This window comes from Simochromis diagramma, unplaced genomic scaffold (assembly GCF_900408965.1).
Source record: "Simochromis diagramma unplaced genomic scaffold, fSimDia1.1 OVJJ01000131.1, whole genome shotgun sequence".
NCBI lineage: Eukaryota > Metazoa > Chordata > Actinopteri > Cichliformes > Cichlidae > Simochromis > Simochromis diagramma.
In genome coordinates this window covers 11915493-11942078 of record NW_024387200.1, presented here as the reverse complement: position 1 = coordinate 11942078, position 26586 = coordinate 11915493, and the positions used below count along the sequence as shown (strand labels likewise).

The following is a 26586-nucleotide window of genomic DNA, read 5'->3' as shown; positions in this document are numbered from 1 at the left end:
GAAGTTGCAACGCGTGTTTGCATACATAAGATTTTCTGGAGGAGGACAGACATTTGTTTAGAACTCTTAAAGATGTCGAAGAAGCTCCTTTAAGCAATTACTGTGATGTTCCTCCACCTCCAAACAAATGTCAGAAGGAGTCCGAACCACAAAACAAGCGCGTATTCTCGGAAAAGTGGTTGCAGGAGGTGAGCTGGCTTCAAACAAATGATGAACGCACAGAGATGTGGTGCAGAATGTGCTGTGAAAATCCCACTCTAGCGGACAAAAACAGCTTTTTATATGGACGCAAACGCGCGCTGCAACTTCTTATCTGGTGCGCGTCTTTTATTTTGACAGCGAATGCGCACATGTGGACCACTTATGTGCAGCCGTGTAAATAACATAATGTTCTGCCGGGTGTGTTGTTGGTTTTCTCTCGATTTCTGAGTCGACAAGCGCCTTTGTTACTGGGACCAGTCATTTTAAGAAAGGCCCCCATTAGAACCCATGAGAAATGCAAGAAACGCATTATTGCTCAGTCTGCAATATCTTTCCCAGAACAAACACCAACTGCAAATAACATACTAAAAATAAACCTGAAAAATCAGTTTAGAACAGCTACTATGTTGCAAAGAGTGAACTACCACTGGCACAATTTAGCAGTCTTTGCAAACTGCAAAAAGCAAATGGCCTCGATCTTGGTTCCACTTGCCTCTTACCCGTGACTTCAGTGGAAATTTCAAATTCAGGATCTGACACAGACTGATTCATGTCCTACACAGGTCTTACAAGTTCATAGAAATTTCTGTTCAATTAGAACCAAGTATTTGAGTTGATGATTGTCATTTTTATACAATGTTGTAATTTGTGTTTCAACAATTTTTTGATTAATGTTTTGTTTCCTTGACAATATTATACTTTAATGTATAATATTGTAACGGAAACAAAACATCAATCAAAAAATTGCTCTTTTTTTTTTTTTTTTTTTTGGGCTACTTAAATTTATTTTGGGCTACCAAAAACTGAAGAGTCCCTGCCCGAAGGGCTACCAGGGATTTTGAAATTTTGAGAGCCCTGAGATATATTTATTTTTTTAATTACTTTTGTTTTAGCAACATTAAATTTAAAAACTGTACTTTTGAGTTAAAATATATATTTATAATTTTAATAAATGACAAATTAAAAAGGCATGAACATTTTTTTTGTATCGAAAAAATATCGAACCGTGACACCAAAGTATCGAACCGAACCGAACGAACCGTGAATTTTGTGTATCGTTGCACCCCTAATAATAATAATAATAATAATAATAATAATGATAATAATAATAATAATAATAATAATGATGATAATTAGGGCTGTGCGATATGACCAAAATCTCATATCCTGATATAAGAATTCTATCGTCCGATAACGATATAAATCACAAAAATGTTACATTTTCTGTAAATTCTGTGAATCTCGGGCAGCTCGACTTGTGTGAAGTGTTTCCAGCTGCGCGTCATGTAGCTGGAGTCGAGTGTTTTAACCGATGCATGAAACGATACATTTTTAGACATAAGTTGTAACGGCCGCCGTTTTCTTTGTGAGTATTTATTACACGGCGTGCTGCGGGGAGAAGCCTGTTCTAACGTTTGAGTCTAAGGTTTATTTGTTAGCACCTGACGGCTCTTTTTTGCTTCTCATCCGTAAATACTCTGCATTCTCTTTCACGTGATTCCGTTTATTTTGAAAAGTCTCAACAGGATCTTGAGCTTTATTGTGAAAGGTTTATGTGGAAAATAAACAAGCGGACAGGCGATGGTTTTACCGTCGTTGTTGCTAACGACAACGCACAAAAACAGGCGCTTGTCCGTCCGTAGTGTGGTTCTATTAAATATAAGAGAAAGAGAGAACTTTAAGAAATTAATATAGCCCCTACAGTGACCATCAAAACGATGAAAAAATATTGCCTATCCAGCCACCTGCTGGATAGTGAATGTTCATGAGTCAGACTGGGTGTACCTGTGATTTTGTGTATTTGCTTTTCAGTTGATTCAGATGCACTCGTTTCCATAGGAGCATATAATCACATGACAGTCTCATCTTACACAGGTATTTTTAATACTTTGGTATTAAGTATTGTGACCCTTGAGTATATTTAAGTCACATGCAGGAGTTGAAGCTTCCGTAGAGCGGACTCTTCTTCTCTGTCATTGCACACGCACGCACAGAGGGAGCTCTCACTGCTGCTCTGCTGCTGACACCGGCAGCCCTGCAGCACTAGCCTACATTTCAGAGCAAGACGGAGAGAAATATGGTGATGTCACCTCTATGTCTCTCTCTCTGCCTCTCTCTCTCCGTCTCTTTCCGTCTCTGAGAAGCTGTGTTGTGAATGCGATGGTGCTTTCTGCTGCGCGAGCCGCATGAGGTAGGTCCTCCATTCAGCTCCGCTGTTGTCGTGTAGCGCACGTGCATGCTGCATCGGTGTGGTTCCCTGTGTGCTTGTCCGTTTCAGTTTACCTGCATGTCACAAGGATAAATGTAGTCTGTTATGTTCCTGCGTGTATTAACCTCATCTCGTTATCTCTGTATATGTAGAATGGCTCTGTTAAAATCAGATTCTGATGTACTGAGGTCACATCTCACTACAGCTTGATGACGTGGTCTGATACCAGCTAGTTTCTCAGAATTTGTCCAGTTTCAGAATAGAGGTAGCTGATGATTTTCCACGTTTAGATGAAGCTGCTGAGATCAGCAATCATGCAGAAACAATGATTAGGATCTTCAGGTTGCACTTTTTTTTTCTTCTTTAAAGGTTATTCTAGGGTCACAAGGTTATCACTCATCTCTGTAGCCTCTGCACTTCCCTAGTGATGTCTGTTCCCTAGTGATCCTTCCATATATACTGTAGAATGATTGCAACCTTAAGCTGAATCTGCCGGCATCTCTGCCTCATATCATCTCTCCTGTTTCTGTTATGCAAGAGGTATCGCACACAAACAGACACACATTATTCGACTGAAGCTGCATGCGTCATACACATTTTTTGTGCAGCTCAGTAGTGGATTCGTGGCTCTGTTCTCTCTGTGATTTTTCTCCCTGTCTCTGTAGCAGGGATGGTTTATTCTGCCTATTATGAGCCAGACTGAGGCAGCCGCAGTGTTTCTCCCATAATCACACTTAACGCTGTGAGGTCACCACAGTCTCCTTGACACTCTAGGAGCATTCTTTAGCATTCCCATCCACATGCTGCTGTTACAGAGCAGATAAATCTATACTACTGATGCTGAGTCACCTTGTTGTATCCAGAAGCCTTTTATTCATGCAAGGACACACACTTGATGATGGTGCTCCACGTTTTTCTCCCACGAGTAATTGCGATGATTATAGAAAGAAAAAAAGTCTGGAGTGAAGTTACAGCTCTGGATGCTCTGAATACTAGCTGTGATGGAGTGGCTGGTATTTTCACCTCATGAGTCTGTGTGTGTGAGGCACTTTGGCAGAAATCGGATTATGTCTGTTCATCTATTGAAAGATTCAGGTTGGCTTTAAAGATATTTATTTTAACAATCTAGAGAGCATCCTCTCTTTGCACATTTGTCTGTCCTAACATGCAACCCACTGCACCCATGGTATCACAGACTACTATCTTAACATAGAGGTAAAGCAAATGCAAATTAACTTAATGGACCTTATAACTCAGTAGTGCTGCTACTGCAAACTCAGAACTTGTCCTTTTGAGGGACAAACGCAGACTGTGTCAGACAAATGGGTATTAAAGTTGACATCGGTGACACAAACTGTTTAACAGAAACTGAAAGTGCATACCGAGACTCTTTAAAGACAAGTAGTTACTCGACACTTGTCTTATTTTGAGCCTTTGGGGTTGTCTGTCTGAGGGGAGGGTGATCTAAAATCTGAAATAAACTGAAGAATATTTTTAGCCAGGTCTTCCTAGTGAGTCAACCTGAGGTGTAAACACCATTTTCCTGTCTTTTTCTTCGTTGTTAGATCTGCTTGTGCATCCTTTAGAGTCGAACCTTTAAAAAAGTTTAAGCTACTCAAATGTGGACACAGACGTGCTATTTAAAGGTTTCTTATATTTATAAGATTGGTTTTGTTTATGGATAAGATTTAGTCTGTGCTACAGGAAAGGCTGACAGATATTTATTGGTGCAAAGTTACTATTAGTTTCATAACCCAATACAGATGCTGCTTTTTATCTTTCGTTCTCTGTATTTTCACAGGTACACTGTCAGAATTTTAAGTATTTCTATTCTCACTAAGGGGAAGAACAATGACAGAGTGAAGTGCTGGATTCTCATTTGCCTGTGCCTACATGTTTAATGTTAGTCACTCTTTGGTCTACATGATTTTATTCTCTTTCAGTCTGACACAGACTTGGGCTATTTTAGCTTTAAAAAGCTGATGTGTGCAGAGTTCAACATGTCTGTACTGAATGATTTCTCAGTAGTGTGGAGTCCTTCTACTACTGTGAAGCAGCAATTAGTGTGTAATATTGTAATAAAGGGTGCATTCAAATTTATATAGTATAATATAATAATATAGGTTCACTGAGATTAAGACACTGGATCCAATAACAGTTGAGCAGCTGGATGACTTTTATTAGCAATTGCTGGTTGTTTGGATGCCTTAGCCAAATGATGTATATGGCACCTGTGGAGTCGGTGCAGGCGCCAGTAGTTTATTTAGATGAATCGATGATTTCGGTGCATACACAGGATTCGTACAGGAAACATCTAAACAATAAGAAATTGTACTTTACTCAAAGCTGCTAGCCTGCTAGAGGTTTCATTTCTTATCAACCTATGATACTAAGACTCGCGCTATTGCAGTCTAACCAATATAGGGTTTTTAATCCCGATACCGATATTTGGTGGTTTAACAGTATATTTGCAGATATTTTTTTCCCTTCCATATTCAAGAAATGTAAACTCCCCTGACATTTATTGTGCGCCATTCTTTACTTACTTATTTAGTCTTTGCCCAACTCTGTTGTTGTGTTTGTAGAGTTTCGAGCATAGGTCTCGTCTACAGGAGACTTACAGACCAAACTGTGTATCAACACTGTTTTTGCTGTCAGTAATGTAGTTTTCCGATTTTCATTTACTGGTTGATAAATTCCAATACCGACAGACTGGTTTAATATTGGTGGATTGGGCGGGTAAATTGGACTCTCCTAAATCATTGCCCCCCACCCTCTCCATTTCACAATTATACCATTTTGTTGGCAATAACAGTATTGTAGTAAAAGATTTTAATTATTTACCCCTATTCGTAATGTTAGACTCATTTGTATTTTATTGTATTATTTTATTGTTGTATTTCTGCTAAATTAGGCTTTATTGTAAAGCTGAAATATGTTTTGCAGCTCGATATCGATTTGTTTGCTCAGTTATTGCTCAAAAATGTCTTTCTTAAAAATAAAGGTTGACAGCCTCCCCAGTCTGCTCCAGAAATACTATAACTGGTTTAATTATTCAGATTTATTATTGTGCAATATGAGTTAACAGCTGAGTCTACGATGTTACACAGGCCTCATCACTTTCTGGGATGGCAGATGACAATATTTGCCATCCCAGAAATGACATCTGCCATTTTTCTTATTTTCCTCCTCCCTTTTTCATGGATTAGTATTTTTCCTTTTTATATGTATTTTATATTCTGAATAATTTAATCTTTGAGCATTTAAGCAATAAGGTTTTGATAAAGCATTACTATCATGAACAAACGGTGAATCCAATTTTTTTTTTTAAAATAATGGAGCGATTAAACCCATCATCAAAAAACTGAATATGAAAACTTTTTGTTCTGTGGTTTGCTGTTTGAATTCTGAAATATCAGCACCCAACTTATGACATAGTCACATGGTTTCTCTCAGCTAGCATGGTAGACTTGTATGAGTCACTTAACCATTGGCATTCATTTTCCAAGTATTCAGCAGTGACAGCAGTGTAAATGTGCCTCCCCAGATGTCAGAGAGCTGTCTCACCTTTGGACAGTGGACAGCAACATCAATACAACCAGCTTAGCATTGGGACATTGGGATTGGAAATTTACACCAAAGGTCACACGGTGCAATGTTTAGAAATTAAAGAAGCAAAAGAAGCGGTAGTGAAAAATATGACTACTTTGGAAGAACTGCTAGACCAAAGCCTCTGCTCTCTAAAACGAAGATGGCAGCACTGCTTAGGTTTGCAAGGTTGAATCTGGACAACCAGACGAGATGAGTAGAGATGTTTTGCCACCACAGCAAAAACTGAACACAGCACATCAGCACAAATGTCTGATGCCAACTGCCTAGCATGTTGACCACGGGTAATGATTGGGATTTGTTTTGCAGCCACAGGACCAGGGCACTTTGCAGTTATTGAGTTTACCATGAACTCTAGTATTCTAGAGTCAAATGAGACTATCATGCAAACACAGCAGCAAATCTACAAGATAAGAACTAGGAAAGAAACGATTCAAGAACAGGACTGCATAGTCTTTTGAAAATGTTCTTTTTCCCATGACTGTACCGTCATATCCACTGAGGGACACATCCAACTATGAAGGACATCAGTGGTATTTCATCCTAGTGATTTTCTTTAAGAACCTCATCATATTGGAAGTACCTTGTAAAACCAACAGTTAGCCTCTGTAGTGTTTGAAAATACGCAACACTATCATTTTTGGGGGGTCTGTGGGGAAAAAAACCCAACCCTGCTAGTATTTCTGGCTTTGTTTTGGGGCCCGCTGCCAAGCCACAATTTTAGGATTCCCTCTGTGTTTGCCCTCTATCTTTGGCAATGATGCATAGCTCCTTGCTCACAGACTGCTGTGGTCCAACTGAAACAAGTGCCAGCAAAGGATATGACGAAGTCCAGAAAATAGAAGCAGAAGATTAAGTTCCTGTCATTGGCGTGCCTTCTGTTTTATTAATTGACTCTAATAAATCTGCAATTTGACATGCTGTTAACTGAAGATAATAATAATTATCAGGCAGTAAGTAATACTGTTAACAAGTATTGTTAGCAGAAAGAATACTAATGCAACATTGAAATTGGATGGGGATTCTTTATAGTGCCAGCTTTTACATAGCCATGAGTAGCCATGCACTGAGTGCCACAGTGCAAATTCTCCCGTTGTCCACTTTCACCAGGTTACTCTAGGTACAGGGACTTGCTCATACTGTATTTAACAATATGGCTTCCTTATTCCAGCAAACTCACCATATAAAAAAACAAAACAAAAAGTAGTTAGTATAATGATGTATTACGTATTACGGGCAAATAAAAAGCTATTGTTTATTTAATAATCCCAAGATGGGCTAGGCATATGCTGAATTGAGAATGTATCAACTGAAAATGTAAGTCAGTGTCAAAATGCCAACTGTATTTGACATTTTATGTACCCCAGAGGGAAATTCTGTCATCATTCCTGTTACTGCTTCAGACTATGTAATAGCAGTAAGTGTTAGCAATCATCACAATAGAGAAAAAACCCTCCTACACACTGCTATAAAACATTCTGATATTTCTAATAATTCTTCCTACCTCAGCTGCTGCTCCCAGCTGAGTCATGTGCTGATTTCTAAAGCTGACTTTGACAACGAGTGGAAAGCATCCTTGAGAATTGAGGCCACATGAAGTGTGTGTGCTGGCTGGAACTGAGGCTGTCGAAGCATTGGAGCGTCTCATTGGTTGAACGACTGGTGGTGGGATTTAATGACCGTGTTGTACTCTGGCTGTTTTCTTGTCCTCGGTCTGATATTGGGTACTATTTGCGTTTCCTTGACTCCTTCCTTCCTGGTACTTTTTTCATCTCTCCTCTTGGCACCTTCATAAGGAAACGTGGTTTAAAATTGGCAGCCGCTCACTTGACTTTGCCAAAATGTTAGTAGGAAAAAGCACTTTTTTTAGTCTGTGATTATTTATCTAAAACTGCTGGCTTATGTGGGGAAGTGGTTAATTGGGTCAAATAAAATTGTATTCTATGCTTATGATATTACCTGTAATGAAGCAGTGCACCACCTTTTGGGATTTCCTGAACATTTCCTACACACAATTCTGTTTCTCACTAATCTGGCTCACTAACATTGGGCTTGAAACTGTCCTTTTATGTCCTCAGAAGGCATTTGTTCCACACTTTTGAGCTTTGATTGTTCTTGATGAATGGTCTGATTACTGTTCTCAGGCAGGGACGCATCAAATTGTAATCTTTAACCTTTATATATCCAGTTAAGAATGTGATCAGACAGTTTTCTCAATAAATAAATAAAGCACTCACAGACTGTATAACTGGTTGTAACTATGGATGATGTCACCCACTGGCTATTGGAACAATATAAAACCCAGAATTGTAAGAGATGGTTGGTGCCGTCTGTCCTGGGACATTCTGAATAGCGGGTGTGTGCGATGACGTTTCATGTGCTGCTGCTAAAAATCTGCAGTACATCCTGTACAAAATGGATTTGACTGCAGATGTCCACATGTGGAGATTTAATTAAAAATTCTGTCATATGTCATTTTGGGGGGAAATTTTATGAATAAAATATATTTGAGTCTTTTCCCCCTATATTTTGATGACCTCTTCCCTATATACTGATACCTCAGTATATATCAATAAAATGTGGTTTGACAATCATTAAAATAGTTTTGGCGTCTTTCCATAGGTTGCTGCATAGGCAGAGACCACCCTCACTAACTTCTGATACAAACTCAGTCATTTTGTTCTGTATTCTGGTCTGAAATATGCCAAAGAGTAAACAGATAATGAAGCAAACTTTGTGAAAACCCTATCAGTTCTTATTAACGAAGGAATCATTTCTGAAATGACCATCAGCCTATAAAGAGGGCTATGCTTCAGAAAAACGTGTGTCCCACTGGCCATAGTGTGTTCAGGTGTTCTTTCAGGTGGGGCCAACAGATTCATAACATTAACATATCAACATAAAACGGCAATCGGTGTAAGTGACTGATATTTAAAAAAAAGAAAAAAAAATCATCTCCCCAAAAGCGTGGTGTAATTAACCAGATGGTCTCGCTTGTTCAAGAACTGATGTTCAGGATTTAACGAACAGTAGCATCACATATCACATAATATAATGGAGCAAGACTTTATTTTATTATTATTGTTTTTAAATATTTTGCATGGATACAGTGACAAAGTGGAAAGCAAACCGATATCAAGGTTTTCCATTTAGGGATGAATTGCAGATAAGAGTTAGTTAGACAAGTCCATATTAATTACATTTTTTTTATTAATGTCATTAAAAATGTCAGCGTTGCATCTAGTCATGTGATCTACTACAACAATTTCTGAAAAATATTTCACTGCTACAGCAGTTGTTGACCTCATCAATCACATATTTATTTTGGGTGGATAAGTACAGATACTTATTGTTGATACTTTTTACCTCCTAAATGAGTTAAATGCTAAAAAAATAAATAAATAAAATAAAACCACCCACACAAACACTTTAACCCACTCCCACCACTTTAAATATCAGGATTGGGTGTCATAGAAATCAATGATAACAATGTTGTCATGATACTACTATTCTGCAATGTGCAATACAAAGCAAGTCAATCATGCACGATGCAGTACACTAATTGTGGAATGAACAAGAATAAATAACCCTACAAATAAACAACAGAATCATACATTATTCACACAGTTTGATATCAGTTTTTTTATGTAAATAATGTCTGTGCAAGTTAGCTAACTTCTATTCACATCCTCATTAATTTCATAAGAAGGGTTGATGTAGAGACGTGGTCTAGAAATTTAGAAACACTCATACGTTCCAGCAAATCTATTCAAATCATGTGCCACTGTTATTTGTAACATTTCACAATATTTTGCCCCACTCCTTGACAAATATATAAGCAGTAGCAAGTTTCTGTAAATCCAAAGAGTACATTACAACACTTACTCTACTGATGTACCCTTGAGTAAATCCCCATCTGGTCCAGTGGAGCAGCTAAGTGGTAACCAGCACAACCTTCCCCTGGATAGATTAAGGTTAAAAACAATGCCACGCTCCAACACTTCTATAGGGAAAACAAGCTCAAGGCAGACAGAAAAAGACGTATTGAAAGGATGAATTTTTCAGGGCTCTCTGGGGAAGGGAACCGAAAGAAAAGCTAATCCTCCATCCTCCCCCACGTGCGTTGGAAACAGGCTGTTTATTGAAGGCCTGGAGATATAGCACCCTTGTTTGGGTGGAAAGGGCAATGGTGGATGGTGAGGAGGTTTCTGATTCATTAGAATACAATGGCAAAAATAAGAGAGAGCCTTTGTTCTGCTTCTATATGGCCATCACAACCAGGTTTTTCTCACTTGTAAAAAATGAGTAGGCGTGATGCGGAAAATAAGTCCAATCTTGCAAACTAGGCTTCCCACATAAGGTGAAAGGACACTTTGAGAAACATGCAAATGAAGGAAAGAAATAACTGCTTTCAAAATACCCCCTTTTTTTTTTTAAACTCCCAAATGAATTTTAGTCACATGTCCACATTAGTACACTTGCTGTAAAGTCCTCCTGTCTCTGATCTCATCTTCTTCTTCACAGATATGCAGTCTTCAGAGCAGCACTGACAGGCCTAACTCTGGTTTGACACAACCATGGAGTCCTCCTCTGAGTCCCAGCAGGAACCTGAGAAAACTTTGGTAAGTCATAATGCATAAGTGGGTACTTTTCTGGGTAGGCATGTGTTTTTAACATTTTAAGCGAAATTTCTAATGTGATTTATTATCCGAAAATATAAATAAGGACAATAAAGTATGTAAAAGTGCTATATTTTCAGACATTGTGGCAAGCAACTGACACACCCAAGATTACAAATCTGGCAAGTGACCTTAACTTTAAGCTTCACTGTTTTCTTGGCCTATGTGACAGAAAGTACAATTTACACTTAGCGTAAGGTGCTAATATTACCAGCCTGCCACAGACTTTTCAGGCTCAACAAAACTGACACTTGATTAAAGGTCACACAGATATGAGTCATTAAAATGTCCTCAACAAACAGAAATCATGATTTCAGCTACTGAAAAGGAAAAGGGTACTGTCATCTGCAGTTCTTGTTCTTTGTTGTGTGCTGCAATGTAAAGCTGTTGCAACTTCCTGTTGGGCGTTCCTTGTTGAAAGTAGCAAAGTAAAAATCCAGCTTTAAAGTTGAGAAGAAAAGATGTTTATGTCTATAGTTTCATTTGTTCTACTCCTAACAGAGCACACAGCGGGTCTACATTCAGAAATGTAGTTAATAAAATAAAAAGCTGGAAAGCAGTGGCAGCGTGTAACATATAAACTTCAAGTTAGATGATGAATGTTCTTTGGAGGAGAGATTTTAGGACATTAGAAAAGTACTACGAGCCACACATCATCAGGTTCATCTAAACATTAGATGTTAAAGTATAAATGCATCCAGGGAGACGTTAAGTTTAAGTTCTTTGTAAAATGTGTGTGGTTCAAAGCACATGAAAGCCAGCACTGTGTTTGCTTGTCAAGTGCCGAAGGATTTAAGCTGTTTGGTTGGCAAACAGCTGTTTTTTAGATATTTTTCCCCCAAAGATGTTGTGCACTAAGCAGTAATTCTATTATATTTTATATGTTACACAGTAATTGTGTTATTTATGGTGAGCTGCATGAAATTGAATCCAGTTCCAATAGTTTCTGAAATGTTTAAGATGAGGCAAGTTCTTTTGTACTGTGGGAAGCTGTGACAGCCACACTCTGTTATTGCAGTGTAAAACTCAATTCACATACAATCGTGTCAAAGGGGAACCCCAGTCCATTTGTTCTTGATGATTGGACTCAAATATGGCAAGGGTGACAAGGCATGGAGTGCTGACACGCTTTCATTATAAAAAAAACCAGAGCCTACAGGTGGTGTGCTGGGTGCAGATGTTGAAGATCAAACGTGCTCTCATCTGAGGATACAGTCATGAAGCGCTCAGAACACATCATCGCCCACGATATGTTGTGTGTATATTAATGCATGTGTGCCTTGAAACATTATCATGCTATTTGCTGGGCCTTTTAAAACTGCAGCTTTAGTTAACAGACAGATGTTAGATCATCACAGTTACAATCTAGTAACTTTCTAGTAACTATTTTGAAAGCAGGGTGAAATCCAGTCACAGCCTGAAGAAATATATGCATATACATTTGTGTCATATGCATAAACATATTTTTCTTTGGTGTATTAGGATAAGATCATTGTTGATAGAGACAGTAAAAATCAATGAAACTTCTCACTTAAAATTGTATCTCCATAATAGTCTCAGGTAGCTAGCGTCCCCCCCCCCCCTTTCATAAAACACCCCTTCTATCCTCTGTTCTCATTCTGCCCTTTCATTTCACCTTAGTCATAATCCTGAGCAGCCATTTTTGCAGCCAGTAGGAGGGCAATTATGATTGCAGATAACTGGGGTGATAAGAGTGGAGGCTATCTCTCCCACAGGCCTCCACATACAGTGAAACACAATGCCACTGAATGGGAGCGGAGCTAAAAGCCCTTCTTTACTTCTCTGATTCTTGCAAAGAGTGGGAGTGAGCTCTGATAACCTTCAGTCGCTGTTAGTAGCCCAAGCTAATTTCTCACAGCCTGTTTTAGGGACTGCATAATAAAACTGCTGATGCATAAATTAGTTTGAAAGCCATGTTTTAATATTGGCTTTGAACTGCTGTTCTTTAAAAAGTGAATTTAATTTAATGAATCTGTACTACTCTGGGATTTAGGCATAAACTTGCTTTGTTGAGCTTCTGGGGCTGCGTGTTATCACTTCATCACACATTATAAGTGACTACAGTGCCAGAATGGTGTGAGACTTAAACTGTGGGATGTACTTTGCTGCAGGCTCATCCCGCTGTTGCCTGAAAAGGGTGCCTCCCAACCCCAGATGAAAGGCTCTGGGAAGCATGCCGGGTGTCTGCCGCTTCCCCCTTAAGTCTGACATCCTCACAGTCAGGAGACACTTCAGGAATGTGTATGGCAGCCCACCCCCTCCTGTTTCAAACATCCACCGTCATCCAGTCTGCTGTCATTTACATTGTACATACTGAAATGAAAGCACTGGTGACCTGCTGGTCATAATAGGCAGCAGTGAAAAGGCACAACAACCATTATGCGGTTGAACAATGGGTTTGAGGTAGCTCAGAGGTAGAAGAAGAGAGTCTGTGCCTCAGAGATCACCAGCTAAGGTATTTGAAATGAATGAGAAAAAGCTCATTTATTTCATGCCCTTTTGCATGGCACCGCTCCCCAATCCTCCCCCACAACTGAGCCTCTTAGTTGCCAATGAGAATGCACAATTTAGAAGTTTAGGCCAACTCCAACATGAATGTTTAAATAAAAAACCATCTCACCATTTTGTAAGGTAATAAGCAAAGAGGTTTGAATTATGAACAATTAAATTTTGGAGACTCTCTTTAACTGACACTGGGTAAGGGGCAGTGTACCCCCTGGACTCATCTTTTCAGTCGCCATCAGTGGTTTACACGGGGGAGAGAGTAACATTAACCCTTTACAGCTCAGTTACAAAAGTGTCTGCTCCTCTTCTCTACATAAATAGTAAATTGCTTGTATCAACGTGAATATGTATGGATATAACTGCGGTCAAAATTGCTTCCACCCTGTTTCTTACTTTGATAATAAAAGTCTGCAGATGCTGTAAGCCCTTAGTGAACTCTTCTCATGCATGTCAGGAAGCCCTGCACGGTCGCTGAACCACTTTGATCTACTTTTGAGGGAGCAGGGTGTTCAGGGGAGAACTTGGTTAACATAGCACTAGCGCTGTCACATATACTGTGTGGCACATTATGTTGCACCAGCAAGTATGCGTCTCTTATCATGAACAGATAGTAACTGACTGCAATTAGTGAACATTAGTGCACACTAGCTGTCGGTACACTAATGGAAACACTTTCCAGCTGTTTCTATATGTATGAAAATGGTTGATGGTAACATTACGTTCAGATTTCCAGTTCTAGGTTATCCTGAAGCTTTTGACTGATTAAATTTCCTACCAGTCGAAAAAAAAAAACAAGCCTTTTGGTAAGTTAAGGGAATGAGCACCTATGTAAACAGCACCTTCAGTTGTTTAAACTTTCAGCTGTGAAAGTTGCCCACCACAGCCCTGACTTCAAATGCAAGTTCAAAGTCAGATTATGCTTCGTTCAGAACACTGTTCAGACTAATAGTCAGGAATATTTCTTTTGTCCCAGGTATCGGCAAAATAAACAGAGTACTGATGAATCTGATGAAAAGATTTCAACTAGCAGAGCTTATAGAGACTCTTTGTACCGAAATCCAAAATGCCACATAATGTCACAGGAGGAAGAAGCAACAGGAGGCTTCAAGGAACCAGAGGTGAAAATTGGCTTCAGGCTCCTCTTGGGGAGTGAGGAACTGAGGCTGCCTTACTTTGTAAGCATCACTGTGTAGATGAGGGTGGTGTTGACAGAGCAGAGGTGACAGCGTGGGCTGATTAAACACATTGTCACCACTAAAACAAACTGGTTAAAGTAAACAGGAAAGCGAGCTCATCTTTCACAGCGTTGACCTCAGAAACTGAAACTGAAAGCTAGAAAAAAACAGTAACTTTGAAAAGATGATGTGGCAGCTGTAGCTGATTTCTAAACTGATAAAGCTTCCCTTTCCTCTTTGCTGGTGTGCACACTGACAAACAGGTGAACACCACTGTTGGAGTATCGACTTCCTCAACTTGATTGTCTGCTCATGAGCTGTAGTTATGATGCTAGAAGAGTGGCAGCTGTCCTCGCAGTCCTGTGTAGTGTCACATATGATACATGGCACTTTTACAGATCTATCCATTGTTAAATCTGTTGTTATGACCACTGAAGTGCAAATTATAGCCTTTGTTTTCAACAGACAAAGAACAAGTGAAGTGGAAAAACAATCAGAGGAACTGAAGGTTACTTATAAATAAGTGGTCTGCTACTGGTAGAGCAGCCTTCTACTCAATTCTGAGCACTCAAAGTGAATATATATTTATATATATATACATAAGCACTTTTATCTAACATTCACACACACTCACACTCCAATGGATGCATCAGGGCAAATCGTATAAGGGCTGTTGATCGATCTGCCGACCTTCCCATTGGTAGACGACCCATGCAAGGAAAAAATATCTCCCTATTGAGTATTCTAGATGCTGAATCAATGCTTGGGCTTAAAATTTGTTAGCAGTAGATTCACAGAGTTCGTTAGAGTTAAATGAATACATTATTTTTGGGTCTGTGTTTCCACAAGCCCCGCTAATGCTAGTGACTTATTCATCATGAAGAAATCAAGACAGTCGATCGATCGATTACTTGCGCAAGGGAGGCCTCGTCTGTGTCCACCACGAAAATGACCCCGACGACGGCCTCCTCTCACTGCCTTTTATTGAGAGACAGTTCACACAAAACACATCACAGCAAAGCAACGCCCACATGGTTCTAAGACGAGGCATTGTATGTATATGTGTGAACTTCTGTACGAATGTGTGTGTGTGTGTGTTATGTGAGAATGTGTGTGTGCTTGTGTGTGTGTGTAAGAATGTGTGTGTGTTACCTCCTGCTGACCAAAGGGTCATAAAAGCAGGAGCAACATCACAAGAAGCAGATCTTCCAGATAGGATGTATCTGCAATAAAACATTACAGCCCCCCACCCAGAACCTCGAGAATCTGGGGGGAAGGACAGTGGAATTCCTTTCATCAGAGTTGGCGAGCATAAAATGACAACATTTAACAATTCACTCTAACAATTATACCCTTTTTTTCAGTTTCTTGTGTCATATCGGTGTTTGAAGACATTTTTTTCGCATAGTTTTATGTGACGCATTAACCAGTCTGTTTTTATACTGAGTTGAGTATTTTTCACTATGTCAGGCCTTCTTACGCAGTTTGCTGACAAACAGAGCTTTTCAGCAGAGTTTAGCAGTAAGTAGTAAGTTGTACTGAGGGCTGTTATTTCCTATCTAGTCATTTCCTGAGTTCTTTAGTGAGTGGTTTGTGTCTGTGTTTGTCTAAGATGTGAATTTTGATAACACAGCTGAACATATACCACAGACTGCATGTAGTTTTGGAGCTACTATTACTCCTTAATCCTGTTCAAACTTTTTCTATTTTTGATGCAAACTGTCAGGTAAGAAGTAGCTTTGTTAACATGAAGTCATGTAGTGTTCTGACAGGTTACAGAAAATCCCCCCCCAAAACAAAACAACAACAACAAACAAAAACAAGTAATAATTACAGGCTTGCTTGCATTTCATGTTAAGGAGTAGACTGAAACAGTAAAGCTAACTTCACAGTTTCACTGTAGGAAAAACCCAAACATTTAATATTTGAATTGTCACTACTATTTACATTAAAGGCTCCATAAAGAAGCTTCGCTAAGAGAAACATTGAAATGTTCGATTTCTACAAGTGCCACATATAGAGTCATCACCAATGGGAAACCTGATTTACATTCAAACCGATAACAATCGTGTCTTTACCCATAAAACTAATGTGTGTGAGTTTTTAAAAAAAAGTTTTTAAAATTGTCATTAGAAAGCTCTGCTTCTTTTAAAAACGATCTCTGAACATTTCTTAAGAAAAAAAGAGTAAAAAAACCCTGTAAAACCAGATTTCTTAAATGATATTAATGGGTTAACAGTGCAGCTCGTGTCTCTAGTATAAAGAGTGCTTTGTTTCTTCTTTGAGAAAACGCTGTCTGCAGATGAACTTTTTGGTCTAATTTTAATGGCCAGTGCTGCAAATGAGTTTTACGTGTCTGAGTGTGTTCGATAGAGCTGGTTGACTTTGTTCATGCTCTTTGCGTAAGACTCTGGTTGCTTCCACTATTTGAACTGCAAAGTGAGAGAAACAGGCGTTTTTTGTGAAGCTGAAAATAACTTTGAACCCTGACTTATGAATCACAGTCATCTCTCCCAGCAGGCTACATGCTGACTGCCTCCTTAAGACTACCAACATATACAATCAGCTACCTCTGTTATGACAGAGCTTTTTTAAAAAATTTTTATTCATGTGCACCACTTTTCTTTGAAAGGTTATTTCCAGATTTCGGAGCAGATGTATTCTCACTTTAATTTAGTCTTTTTCAGTTCCTCACATCTTTGGGTTAATAAGTTGCACGTCTCTCTCTCCTGGAAGACATTCACAGTGTGGCATCTGGTCTTTCACGTAGAATGTGCCCTAAATAGTGCTGTATCAAATGTGAAAAGAGACAGAGACAAGTTCAGTCCTTGGTTGCTTTTCAGTTCCACGTAGGTGACCGATCACCGTATTGGGCTGGTGTTAATTCAGAAATGCTTAGACACAGACTCGCTTATCTTCCCTCAGAGAGGTATGTGGAGGAATGGGGGGAATTTCAACCACCGATCCAACCAGTCTTTGAGAGTTGGGTCCTGACAGGCTGGTAGTTATTGATACTATCTTAACACTATCTTATGCTGTCTTTTGTTCTAAAAGCACAAGAATGATGCTCTGCACACTGTGTTAACATGTGTATGTAGCATCCATGCATTAAGTTTGTAGAGGTACAGAGAGTACAGAAGGAAGAAGCCATCTTTTTTTTTTTTTTTTTTATTGTACAGCGGCCTCCATCGATTTGCGGTTCAGTATTCGTGAATTCACCTATTCCTGGATTTTTCTGTGGAACGTAACTCGGATAATTCGCTTATTTGCTGATTTTTAAAAAAAAAAAAAATTTCATAGAGCTAAAATGTTTGATAATTATTTTCATTAGGATGATCGTTTAAGATATATTTGGTGTTTGAATTGTTAAAATAGAAAGTTATAAACGTTTTTAGAGGGGGGAGTGGACTGTACCGATGACTGTAAAGTAGTAGTACCTGGGGTTGTAATACAAGTACTCTGAAGTCCTGTTAACTTAATTTGTAAATAATTAATAATAAATTCAAGATAATCAAAAGTAATTCAATTTTATGTTATTTTTAATATATTTAAGTAAACAGAAATTAGGTTTATTCAGCATATTATATGTATTATATTATATGTAACAGATACATTGGTATATCTGTAAATAACTGTAAATAAAACTGTAAATAAAAATGTGCCTGTGAGCACTGTGACTTGCCAAAGAGAAGAGAGGGGGGAAAAACTGTTGACACATCTAAGTTTCCACCCACATTAAGTTTGTTTTTTCCCATGTTATATTGTCCTGTCACCAGTAAGGTTTACATGCTAGCTAGCAACAGATTAGATGAGAACCACAACAGGCTCTGTTCAGCAGCTACTGCTGACTGTACTTGCTCACTGGCCCCCCCCATCGCTCAACCTTTGAAACCTTCTTCTAGGCTACTTGCAAAGATGTCGAAGTATTTATAAAGTAAACGCTACAGACCTCATGAGACACTGGACAAGTCTAAATGCGTTTGCTGATGAGACTGGCGTGGAAACTGTTTGGCTGAGTCTTGTTTTGCAGATTATTTGCGCTTACTGAAGATGCCACAGCAATCAGACTGAAACTGGAGTGCGTGCGTGCGTGCGTGCGTGCGTGCGTGTGTGCGTCCTCCTTTGGGGTTATTTTCCACGATGGCTTCGGAAATCGGCACTTTGGTTTATTGGTGCAGAAGAGCCGTGTGGTTACAGTAGCCACGTTCGAGGGGATGCATGCCTTTCTGCAATAACTGCTTCAGCGCACTACGTTTTAATTGTGGCTGCCAGTTCAGTCCTTTATAAGCAGAAGACAGCCTACTTCCTTGTTTTTGCAGTTGTGCGGGTGCTTTGCTGCTTTGCGTGTCAGTCAGATGATGTTGGGCTGAAAAACATGTTTGCATTGTTGTAAAACGGAGAGTAAAAACATTGTTTCATGTTTTTTTGTGAAGATGGAAGGTGAGATATCAAGAGAGACAGTCATGAGTGCTTTTGAGGATAGATAAAAGCACTCATGACACAGTAAATAAATGCCTGCGATGTAATGCTTGAGTGGGACAATAAGAATTTTACTGAAGGCTGTGAGCGATGAGAAGAGGAAGAAAAGGACTGGCCAAGAGAGGAAACGGCGTTCATCATAGAGAGGCTTAAATTCTCTTGCATGCTTGTTCTCGGTGCTGCCTTGTCTCCTCCCTTTAGTGTTTGGTTTGTGTGTGTGTGTGTGGGACAGAGAGACGGGCTGTGCTCAGTGGCTTGTTGTACCAGGTTTAGTCCGATCAAGACGTGGTAGCAGCGACAAGCTCACATCCCTCTGCTGACTGACACATGGTACGCATTTCCTTTGTTTCTGTAAGTGAACCTTAACACTGCATATGTGTCTGCTGGGTTGATTGCAGTTACAGTTGATCACAGTGTCGCTTTAGAAGAGCTTTGATCTAGAAGATGCTTTGTTTCTTTGAACTATTGCTGCTGTAAGAGTAAGTAATTTGAAGCTCTACATGTAACTGTTTGTGATAAGGTTTCACACAAAAACACAGAGCCTGCCTTGTTGTTTCCACTCTGTTTGTTTACTTAGTGTGTTGTCACTGAATGAAGGCCAACTCTCACTGCGTGCTTTGCTCAAGGGCTGTGGGTACAGCCAACTCAGATTGTATTGCTTCTGTTGGAGCTGTAATGAAGAGTTAGATGGCTCAGTATGTGTCTTCACAGATTTCTTCTCAAGTGTAAGAATAAGGAAGGCTGCTGCAGCTGAAGCATGGATCCACTGAAGCCTAATGATGGGAGGGGGGCTGACTGTAGTTGCTTGCAAGCAAGCCACAGGCAGGAATACAACTACATAATAACAGCATAATAGCTCCTTAATGCAACCCTCTCAAGTCCAATTAAAACCCTAATGAGGCCTACAATGAGATCACAATGAAGCATTTTTTTTCTTTAAGTCAGATCAATTAACAGCAGAAACGGCAGACCAGATTCTTAATTGTCTGACCATGTGTGTGTCTCATTTAAAGGCAAATTACCCAATTATGTATTGGTGCACTAGAGTTATGTAACAGCAGTGTTTTCCAGGAATGATTGTGTTTCTGTTTAATTATATTCCCCTCCTGCAAAAGAAACCCTGCGGGAGTCTTGGAGCTATCCAAGGGCTGCAGGCAGCTAGGACTGGAGTGAGTGTAATCAGATTGACAGTACTGGCCAAGCCCTGTGCTTGTTCATTCTGAACAGCTGCTGGCGTCTGGAGCCAGATCTTAGAATAAAGAAACAGGATAAAGAATGAATTGTGAACGCGCATTTAGCGAGTATTACACAGAGGTCTTAAGTGACTTTCCAATTCCAAAATCACTCAAATTCTAGCGTTATCAGATAAATACACTGATCAAAAAAATTAAAGAAACTCTTGGAAAACGCTGATTTTTTCCCCCCCCCCCATTCTCAATGGGATAGTGTAATGTTTGAGGAACTAAAGGATGCCACATCGTTTGATGGGAATGAAAATTCAGTGGGCCACAACAACAATTCGAAATAGTACTCACTAGTTTGTATGGCTCCCACGTGCTTGTATGCATGCCTGACAAAATTTGGGGATGCTCCTAATGAGTCGATGGATGGTGTCTGGTGGGATCTCCTTCCAGATCTGGACCAGGGCTGAACTCCTGAACAGTCTGAGGTAGGGCTGTGCGATATGACCAAAATCTCATATCCCGATATTAAGACATCTATCGTCCTGATAACGATATAAATCACAAAAATGTAACATTTTCTGTAAATTCTGTGAATCTCGGGCAGCTCGACTTGTGTGAAGTGTTTCCAGCTGGGCGTCATGTAGCTGAGTCGAGTGTTTTAGCCGATGCATGAAACGATACATTTTTAGACATAAGTTGTAACGGCGCCGTTTTCTTTGTGAGTATTTATTACACGGCGTGCTGCGGGGAAAAGCCTGTTCTAACGTTTGAGTCTAAGCTTTATTTTTTAGCACCTGGCGGCTCTTTTTTACTTCTCATCCGTAAATAATCTGCTCTTTCACGTGATTCAGTTTATTTTGAAAAGTCTCAACAGGATCTTGAGCTTTATTGTGAAAGGTTTATGTGGAACATAAACAAGCGGACACGCGATGGTTTTACCGTCGTTGTTGCTAACAACAATGCATAAAGATAGTCGCTTGTCCATTTGTAGTGTGGTTATATTAAATATAAGAGAAAGAGAGAACTTTAACTAATTAATATAGCCACTACAGTGACCATCAAAACCATGAACAAATATTGCCGTAAACTGTTTATTTTGCGACACCACGAAACAAACGATAGCGTAAAATGAAACGATAGATGTTTTTATATCGTCATCCGATATATATCGTTATATCGAACAGCCCTAGTCTGAGGTGCAGCCTTGCAGCATCAGATGGACTGAAACATAACGTCCCGGTGTTCTGTTGGATTTAGGTCAGGCGATAATGGGGGCCAGTCAGTAGTATCAATTCCATCATTCTCCAGGAACTGCCAGGAACTCTAGCCACATGAGGTCAGGCATTGTCCAGGAGTAACTCAGAACAAGCTGCCCAGTGTATTGTGTGACAGTGCGTTCAAGATTTCATCCTGATACCTGCAGTCAGGGTGCTGTCCCTCCATGGATATGCTTCCCCAGACAATCACTGACGTACCACCAAACTGGTCATGCCGAATGATGTTGCTTTCATCTGTGAAAAACACAGGACGCTACTGGTGGAGCTGCTAATTCTAGTATTATATGGCTAATGCCAGTTGGGCTCCATGGTGCCTGATACAGTAACATAAATATTGATATTTACATTGTTCACATTGTAAGGCGCTTTACCAAACTGTATTTACATTTTTGTCCTGGGGCGTTTTCATTTTACAAAGAAGCAGGTGGTGTTAGTGGTTGCTAGTAGAAATGTGCTGGACGTTTGTTGTGACGAAGGGGAACTGGGTCAATTTCAGAAATGCTGTTTACCTAAGTCAACTTTCAACAGGCCTATGAAGTTATGTCCGCCTCACCCTCCTTCAGGTTTGTGATGTGCTGTTTTTTTTTAACCCTTTAGAGCCGGTCGGAGCGGGCATGCTCTGTTTTACGTAACTATTTTTAAATCCCGGTAGCTCTGCAACCACGTGAGCTAGCGCAATAATTTTTTTTGCATATGAAACCGGAGGAGTTGTACTTACATCTTATGCCATCAGCTTGTCCTCGGTCACGGTTTCCTTCCACATAAAGCTTTGCAAAAACTGCATAAAAAGCACTTGCAGGAACAAAAACATAATATTCCAGTAAACACGCTTTGCCGATCCGATCAGCTGTTCATAACACTTCCTACGTTGGAATAGACGTCAGCGCGAACTTTTGCATGTCCGCCATGACCTGCCCGAAACCGGAAGTGACGTTATTTTCGCGGAAATGTAGTTTTTTTTACCATCAGGGCCTCAGGGCCTATACTGGTCTTTTTAAAAGTTATGTTTGACTTTATGACTTTCTGTGTCGTTTCTGGGATGCTTAGGGCTCATATTGCACTGCTGGAAATAGTTTATTTTGATGCACATGCTGCTTTTTTGCAAATTTGCAGTATAATATTTATTTTCGTTTTTCCTGCAGTGTATAAAAATTGGTGTATTTCAAAAATAAAACTATGAAGACACTCAAAATAAATTTCCTGTGGTGGGAAACTATTTTGTGCAACTTTTTTGTATTTACAGTTTTGAGGGATAAGCCTCTTAAATTTCTCTAACTAGAAATATATGTTAAAAAAACAAAAACGATTTTAAATTTTTTTGCAGTTTATTGCACTTTTTTGCAATTTATGTAATTACTATGCACTTAATGAATACATATTATTAAAATCTGGGCTATAATTGTTGTATTGATGTATAGCAACTTGAAATGCTCCCAAAAATGGCTCCACACCATGTAAAAATATAATATAAGCTCTGGCGGACTTGGTTCTATGGTAGGTCTTAAAGGGTTAATAACTTCAATAATTTACCCTGTGTCTGGAACAACTGATTTTTAAGATGCTGAGGTAGTGAAGAACTAGGTGTTCCATGACAGGACTTAACTAATCAATTGGTGCTGGTTATGTCGATCTATCATAAGAACTCCCTTTCACCTCCCTGCTGCTCTGGGCTTGATAAAACTGAGATTCCATTCTGTGTGAAATCCACCCAGTCACCCCCACTTTCCCAGTTTTAAAGACTTACGTGATGAAATGCTACAATTTCATGAAATGCTGTTGATCACCTGTATCAGGTTTCACATTTCTCCCTCATCTCCCAACATGATTGTATAAACTCCTTTATATTGTAAAACCGATATATTTTTAATCTACTTACTTCTGCGACACCTACAAGGGGTTGTTATCAGGCTTAGAGTTAGGAATGGAGAGACAGGATGATGAACAGAAACGCACTGGGATTCTTCCTGTTTGCTCCAGTGTTTCTGCTTAGAATTATCTCTGTATGGATTTCCTGTCTGACCCTGCATTGCTTCCAATTTCCATTGTGTCACACACTACTTCAGTTTATCTCGAGTAGAAGTTAAAGCTTACATTTAATTGCAATTGAGCATCTTCCAAGGCGAATTTTGACCCTAAAAAAATGTTGAAAATCCAGTGGTGTGCTGAATATATTCAGCAGTCTACACTGTAAACTCTGCTTTATCATAAACAACATTTAGAGTGAAGCAGCACTTAAAGCTATGTTGATCAGCCAGTTGTTGTTTTCTGCCCATCTGGAAATTACTGTCTATCAAGTAATATTTAAAGCCATTGCCTGCTAAGTATCAATTTAAGTGTTTTAAATGGAATATTGAGAAAATACTAAAAATGGCAAACATTTAAGAGACTCGTTCTGCAACACTGTCACTACTTAAACTACGTAAAGCTGTCAGGTTTGCACTGATCCAAGCATTTGTTTGTGGATACACATATGAACCAGTGCTCATTTTTGTGCAAATTTTAAAAGTATTTTCTCAAGCAGAGATTTTCAGTGGTGTACAATTGTTATTTTACATCACTGAGTTCATATAATATGAGGCAGTAACTGTAGCTTGTAAGTGGACGGAAAGATTTTTGCCAAAGTTGAGGCGAGGGGAAGACTGAGTCAAAAGTCAGACTCATTCTGAATCATAACACAGTCACATCTTAAGACACGGACTTAATGATGTTTTTAGAATCAGAATAACTCAAGTCTCAAAATTGAACTTCCTGCAGTGGTTCTCTCTATATTCATGGAGCCATTGCAAAGAGGAACTGCTAGTAGCTAATTTGAATACTTTCAGTAGCATCAATAGAAAATCAAAAAGTGAGTTCCAGTGTTCTTCACTGTATCTATAGCAGCATTGTGCTTAATATTTACATTCCTCAAAGTGCCAAATGCAAAGAACTTTAATCCCCAGTTTTGTTTTTTGGGTCTCTTTTACACACCGTCTGCTGTAGTCCACAGTTTCAGACTTTAACAACAGCCATTCTAAGCAGCTTCTGTTACATCTGTCTGAAAGCTTGGCTCCACTACATGATTAGCATCAGGCAAGGCATTAGAGGAGCATGCATTTCATTCTGAGCTATATCAGAATTTCCAGGGCACAGAGTATTTAGTATTTAGTATTTATTTATTTATTGTCATTGTCAAGAACAATGAAATTGCGTTTGGGGCTTCCATACAACCCAAAAAAGAAGAAAATAATAAATACCCCTTAAAACCCAAGTGTACATATTTAACCCAGTGTGACTCCAATGCAATAGACAATCCTTAGCAATAACATGAGAACCTGACAAGTAATGTTGGTAGAAATTCAGACAAAGACCTGAGAAACATGACAAAGTACAACAGTGCAACCCATTCAATATTATTGTACTGTGAGTACTGAGAGTTGTACTTAAAGACGGCATAATGACACGGCTTGGTTTCAGCAGGGTAATTAACAGGAGCAGACTTGGCCTCACTGTCAGGCAGCCCTGTGGGTCTCCACACCTGCTCCCTATCACAGGGGTGAAAAGCCACCGACTTAAACAGGTTTCAAACTGCATTGGTACTGTATCCCAGCACGCAGTGTTCATCATTTTGTCCACACCTTTCTTTCTAGTATCTAAGCCTAACACCTACAGCTCTCCCAAAGCATTAAACAGAAGGTTTATACACCTGTGTTTGAGCATGTGGAAATCAAGTGCAGTAAACAAAAACGGACTAGTTTTAGCAGCGATGTTCTGATTACATCATTGACCAGGAAGGAAATTCTGCACGGTCGTCATTCACTCTGCCCGATTGCTTTTGGTTATTCTGTGGAATTGACACAGATGAAACAATAAAACATTTGCCATTCACTTTTTAACAGGTTGCTCCCTCTTTACTGAAATAAATACCTTGGCTCACCCTGTAAATTCAGGTTATGGGCTTGGCTCTTGCCTTACTTTGGCAGTATCTTGGCCAGTGCATACAGATCTCTGTGAGCCCATACCATTAGACGTTTCATTTGTGATGCCTGCTGTAGTCCACTCCAGTTGTAAATAAGCCACCCTTTGGTCAGCACCCATGAGCACCATCCCATACTGTAGCTCTCGACCTCTGAAATCGGCCTTTAGCCAGGGACTTTCTGACAGATGTGCCAGACTTTGAAGATACTCTGACAGGACTGCGTGCTGGCCTGCAGTGGTTTCACACTAAGACTGCTGCAGAAGGGATATTTGAGTTTCATTAGATTGCAGCTTAGAATATTTTACATGATTATAAACAGTGTATTGCACAAATGAGATGTGAAGTACTCTGTTATGATGTAACATTTTATTGTACTGCTCCTCTTTATGCAGATATTTCTTCCATCAATCACTTGAGGCAGTCCAGAAACCTCTTTATTGTAAACAAGGAGCAAACTAAGTGTAAGCAGATCTAATGAACGCACTTTCTAACTTTGTAACTGTCCAGTGAAATTGGCTTTGCATTCTGAAAAAAAAAGTAACTTTTGAAATCATTTTATGAGACAAAACAAACCTGTTATTAGAATAAGTGCTTCTGTGTTGCTTTGATGTTTAACGTAACAGGACTCTTTCTACCGTCCATCAGGACGTCTACTAGAAAACCCCTGAACCTGTTAGGTTGTTCCCTTCAGGGAGTTTTACTTTAGAGCAGTTAATTAATTCATTAAAAAAATATAATTTGCTAATCAACTAATTGGTCATTTGTTAAGCAAAATACAGTTGGAGTGTTTTTCTACTTTCCCAGAACCTGAAGTCTAAATGGCTCCAGTGCTGTTCCTGCTGTCCTCTGTGTTTGAACGTCAGGAGGTTTCAGTTAGTGCTTATCACGTCAGGAATTAGGTTTTAATTGAATTTACATTCTTTCATACAGCAGTCTATGATGGATAGGACTTGGCACGAACCAGCTTGTATGAGGTTAATCTTTTAAAAATGCATATCTTAATGTCATTATGTAAAAACTGGTTTGCATGCTGTCTGTGTGGAGAGCAGAAATTTTGAAACCACTGCCTATTGTCTGGTGATGACTTAGCATTTTATTGGTAAAGTTTATCTATGATGACTGGCACATTACAACAAAATTTGAACTGTTCACTCTGCTGATATACTGCATCCATCCATCTTTACTTATAAAGCACATTAAAACAACCACAGGTGACACAAAGTGCTGTTACATTGGAATAAAAATCGAATCGTTTTAAGACTTGGTTTTTACTGGCTAAAGAAACTAACCAG

General features: G+C 39.3%; 1 protein-coding gene across 9 annotated transcripts in view; it reads left to right on the top strand.

Annotated features, from left to right (window-relative positions):
* Window positions 1-26586, top strand: part of osbpl8 (oxysterol binding protein-like 8) — a 95244-nt gene that overhangs the window by 22069 nt on the left and 46589 nt on the right. For 4 of the 9 annotated variants that reach the window (XM_040050817.1, XM_040050812.1, XM_040050813.1 and 1 more), the window contains one exon: window positions 10544-10641. In XM_040050817.1, the coding sequence (XP_039906751.1) occupies window positions 10597-10641 (45 nt within the window). In that variant the 5' untranslated portion in view covers window positions 10544-10596. Of the gene's footprint in view, window positions 1-1870; window positions 2393-10543; window positions 10642-13827; window positions 19230-26586 lie in introns of those variants that run through there. The other 5 variants (XM_040050820.1, XM_040050816.1, XM_040050821.1 and 2 more) reach the window with 3 other exon arrangements.